General features: G+C 35.5%; 1 protein-coding gene across 1 annotated transcript; it reads left to right on the top strand.

The window, feature by feature from the left end:
• Positions 1-1273: 1273 nt before the first annotated feature.
• On the top strand, positions 1274-4703 carry LOC110111191 (receptor-like protein kinase HERK 1). Its single transcript, XM_020842956.2, has one exon. The coding sequence runs from the start codon at positions 1901-1903 to the stop codon at positions 4400-4402; it is 2502 nt and encodes an 833-aa protein (XP_020698615.1). The 5' UTR covers positions 1274-1900; the 3' UTR covers positions 4403-4703.
• The last annotated feature ends 598 nt before the right edge of the window (positions 4704-5301 follow it).

Raw genomic sequence — 5301 nt, 5'->3', positions numbered from 1 at the left:
GTCCTTAAAGTACTTTTTTGGTTATTTTTCATTAAAGTTCGTTAAAACAAATTCTATTACGAATTAAACCTTTTGCTAATCCCCCAAGAAAATAAAAAAATAAAAAACATCCTTTTTGAAAACGTTGCAATCATGCATGTCCTTTGTCCTAACTTCACATTAAGCAAGTTGTGGCCCACTAATTAAAATTTATTTTTAAAATTTGAGAATTTGAAATCTAACTCATTTTAGTCTAATGATAATGAATACTCTAATTTCTTTTAGGACAATTTTATGTCTATTTTATTTTTTTATAATAATCATAATTTTATTTAGTAAATATATTTTTTTTTTATTATTTCTTAAAATTTTTTGTGGTGGAAAATTAATTTATGCAATCATGATAGTGAAATTACTTTCTTCACAATAATTTTAGAAGCAATTTTATAAAAAATTGTAGCTATTCTAAATAGACCCTTGATATAAAAAGAAATATATAATTTATAAGAATAATGCATATAAGAAAATAATATATCAACATGATATATGTTTTAGTTGGGATGTTAAAAATAAGTTAATTTAACTTGGTATAAAAAAATAATTAAAATTGGATCAAAATATTCTAACCAAAATTTAGGCAAAATGAATTTTAATTTTGAGATTAATATAAAGTATGAATAATCACTGTTCAAAATTAATTTAAAGTTTTGGCAGTTATTCTAACAAATTATAATCTAAATATCCTCACTTAAATCGTATTTTTACAAAAAAAAAAATATTTTTTTAAGTCTTTGTTTTGAATGAGGATTTTTTTTTCTTTTAATTAAGTCTCATACATTCAAACACAGCCAAAATTAATCCTGATAAGAAAATAAAAATTATGAATGAAAAAATAAATTTTATTTTGTTGTATTAATAAGCACCGACCATTTGCAGACTTTTTTTTAAAATAAATTCATAAATAATAATTCTTAAAATAATAACATATAAATATTAGGAAATTTACATACATACCACTTTATAACATCCTATTTACATATCTAAGATTCAAAACTTTAATATTACATGCATACCACCCTATATTATTTTAATATCAAATATACCACTTATATTTCTTTCCTATCACTCATATATTTCATTTTTAACACTCATTTTTATATGAAAATGACTTATAGGTGTTATGTATGTAATATTAAAATTTTAAGTGTTAAATATGTAAATAGAGTAGTATAAAATGATGTATATGTAAATCTCCCATAAATATTTTGTTCCATGGCAATTGGCAATGGCAATTATCAAACTATCTATATATCCGCCGTTATCAATTTCATATTTCTTTTTCTTTGACGCGGCGTTTATCTCTGCTCGCGTTTTTTTCTTCGATCAGCTGTACATTTTATTTAATTTGTTTATTTTATCAATTTTCCAGTTTAATTCATTTAAAGCATCGTTTACCAGTTTTTCAGCTCAACTCGTCTCTTGGCTCCGTTTTACATTTTTCTCTGCACAGGCTCCGTTGGTTTCTTCGCAGATTTGAACGCTTTATCTGGTTCTCCCGATCGCAGAACCGTAAGTTTCCTTTGCCTCTTTCTGAGAGCAGCAAAAGGTGCAACCTTTTTACCCTTTCTTTCTGTTTGATGCCTCTGTGTTTTGATTCCACATATCGGTGATCAGTTCTTTGTTTATTTGCTGCTTCTGATTTTGCTCTTACGGCGAAATCGACACTATTTCTAAGTAGTTGTGGTTGATTGATGGTGGGTTTTAGCAGAAGAGTTTTAATGGGAACTGGTTTGTTTCCTAAGTTGGGGATTTATAAGAAATTTAGGGTTTTTTGCTTTTAAGATTCTTCTTTGTTCTTTGATCTATCTTTAGCTTGATTTCGTTTGCAAAATTCCATCTTTTGGAGACCTTTTTCCGATTAATGGCCAACCGAAAGCTTGGATTTGGCTCTCTTTTCTCTCTCATTCTTATCTTAAACCTAAGAAATTCTGTAGCTGCATTTGTTCCTGCTGATAACTACTTGATAGATTGTGGTTCTTTGACCGATACAAAGGTCGATGACAGAGTATTTGAAGCTGATAGCAGCCGCTCTTGGAGCCTCAATACCCCTAAAGATGTTCTTACCAACATAACTAATCCGAACTCAGTTTCATCATTGACTAGCTCTTCTCTATACCTCAATGCTAGGGTTTTCACCGGCCCTTCCTCCTATTCCTTTCCGATCAAGCAGCAAGGAAGACATTTTATCCGTCTCTATTTCTTCCCCTTTGATAATCAACAATTCAAACTCACCACTTCTCAATTCTCAGTCTCAACCCAAGACAATACTCTTCTTTCCAATTTTCAGCCACGTCCGGATTCGACCACCGCAGTCAAGGAATTCTCAGCAAACATTAATCATGACAATCTGATCCTTAGCTTTATTCCTGGAAGCAATTCTTTTGCATTTGTGAGTGCTCTGGAAGTTGTTTCTGTCCCCAACAACCTTATTTTAGACACTGCCCAGAATGTTAATAATCAGCAAACTTATCAAGGTTTGTCCAATCAAGTATTGGAGACAGTTTATAGGCTGAATATGGGAGGCCCAAAGCTCTTACCAGTCAATGACACCTTATGGAGAACTTGGAATACTGATGGAGTCTATCTAATCAATGCGAATGTAGCTAAGAATGTTTCTTATGCCGGCGATATCAATTATGTGGATGGGGCTACCAGCCCTGAGATTGCTCCTAAGATTGTCTATAGCACAGCAACCGAGTTGGCTTCACAGAGTTCAACCTTGGATGCCCGTGTCAATGTCACATGGATGTTCAAAGCAGATAGCAGCTTCAGCTACTTGGTCAGGATGCACTTCTGTGATATAGTGAGTAAAGCCCTCAACAATCTCTATTTCAGAGCTTATATCAACAGCTGGTCTGCAAGCAATAATATTGATCTATCTACTTTGTCGGCCAATTCGCTACACACTGCTATATTCATGGATTTTGTTGTGGGACTTCCGGCTGAATCAAACAACCTTTCTGTTAGTATTGGTCCTTCTGACTCAGCTGGCATTGCGCCAGATGGAATCCTGAATGGACTTGAGATTATGAAGATAAGCAATTCTGGTCCAGGTGCTGTTGTTGAGGGTAGTTCAAAGAGTAAGATTGGTCCCATACTTGGTGCTGTTTTTGGGGTACTAGCTTTGGTGATTATAGCTGCAGTTGTTTTCTGTTTGTTCAGAAGAAGGAAGAAGGCGAAGAAGCAGCAGTCGAAGACTTGGCTGCCTTTCTCAATTAATGGAGGTACTTCACAAAGTTTGGCAAGTAGAACTTCAAATATAACGACAGCTACTTCTGGGAAGAATGGTAATCTAGGCTACAGATTCTCCTTTGTTGTGCTGCAAGAGGCCACTAATAATTTTGATGAGAACTGGGTGATTGGAGTTGGGGGCTTTGGCAAGGTTTACAAGGGAGTGCTGAGAGATGAGACGAAAGTGGCCGTCAAGCGTGGAAATCCGAAATCACAGCAGGGTCTCAACGAGTTTCGCACTGAAATTGAGTTGCTTTCACGGCTTCGCCATCGTCACCTTGTGTCTCTTATTGGGTACTGTGATGAGCGAAATGAAATGATTCTTGTTTACGAGTATATGGAGAAGGGAACTTTGAAGAGTCATCTGTATGGTTCAGATCTTCCTAACCTCAATTGGGAGCAGAGGCTTGAAATTTGCATTGGGTCAGCAAGAGGGCTTCACTACCTTCACACAGGTTCTGCAAAGGCGATCATTCACCGCGATGTCAAATCTGCAAACATCCTACTTGATGAAAATCTCATGGCAAAGGTTGCTGATTTCGGTCTTTCAAAGACTGGTCCTGAATTGGATCAGACTCATGTGAGCACCGCGGTTAAGGGGAGCTTTGGATATCTTGATCCTGAATACTTCCGCAGGCAGCAGCTAACTGAAAAATCTGATGTTTATTCTTTTGGAGTGGTTTTGCTTGAAGTACTTTGTGCCAGACCAGTTATTGATCCCACCCTCCCCAGAGAAATGGTGAACTTAGCTGAATGGGGCATGAAGTGGCAGAAGAGAGGAGATTTGGATCAAATCATAGATGCTCGTATTGCAGGAACCATAAAGCCTGATTCCCTGCGGAAATTTGCGGAGACTGTCGAAAAATGCCTTGCAGACTTCGGCGTTGAGCGCCCCACAATGGGCGATGTGCTATGGAACTTGGAGTATGCATTGCAACTTCAGGAAGCACAGTCTCCTGATTCTGAAGCGAATAGCATCAATAGGATTGTTGAACTTTCTTCACAGGTTCAGAACATGAATAATCTTGGAACTGTAGCTGAGGGTGGAATAGCTAACAGTAGCTTGAATGATCTTTCTGATGTCTCAATGAGCAGAGTGTTCTCTCAGTTGATTAAGTCAGAAGGCAGGTAAGAGTATTCTGTTATACTACTGAATGCCATGGAGAATTCCAAATTACTTGGTGTTTGCTTAGTGTAAGTATACTATTTGTTTAATTCCTCTTTCAGTATTTGTACTACTTGAGCATGGATGAGTCTGCTATCACTTGATGTGATTTTGTTTTAAAAAGTTCATTGTTGTTACTTTTCTCTAAAGTTTTTCTTGGTAATTGAAGCATGTAGAAGTGCCCAACTTTGAAGAACTGGAAAGGAAATACTGCATATTCTTAGAACAATGTCTCACTTGGATCTGTGATGCAAGCTAGTTTCTCCTCTATGTTTTTCTTTGTCATATTATATTGATTACTGATTATCTGTTCATTTTAATTGCTTGGCTTTTAGCTGTACAATTCCTGGTAAGAATTGGATTATATCCTATTAGTTAAAAGGGATAACCCTCTTTTGTCAGGTTGTTTCAGCAAAACATGGGTGTGATTACAGCTTTGTAGATTTGCATTTTTAGACAAACTTATCTGATTAGTCTTTTATTTATCACTTTAAGTTTGTTGTTAGTTGTGCTAGGAGATTATTGAGGAGTCCAGATGGGAGAACGGTTTAGATTCGTGAGTGTGCACAGTAAAAGCACAATTACCGTACACACATAAAATCCGGACACAGCTCCGGTTCGGACTTCGCATGTAATAATCTCTCTTGTGCGAGTGCTCCCTTCTCAATTCATCACACTACTGAAATATGCAATGCATACATTTATTTGTGTATATTTTGATAATTATATGTTGTATTATTATACTGTGTTTGGGTGATTGCAATTATTTATTAAGATTTCGTTTGTGGTAGTTTTCTTACAACTTGTTTTTTAGATCACAATCACAGTTTTTCTTGGCCTTTATTTTTCCACTGATTTCAGTAATT

Source organism: Dendrobium catenatum, unplaced genomic scaffold (assembly GCF_001605985.2).
Source record: "Dendrobium catenatum unplaced genomic scaffold, ASM160598v2 fragScaff_scaffold_621, whole genome shotgun sequence".
Lineage (NCBI taxonomy): Eukaryota > Viridiplantae > Streptophyta > Magnoliopsida > Asparagales > Orchidaceae > Dendrobium > Dendrobium catenatum.
The sequence above is the reverse complement of the archived record's forward strand: the minus strand, read 5'-3'. Positions and strand labels throughout refer to the sequence as shown.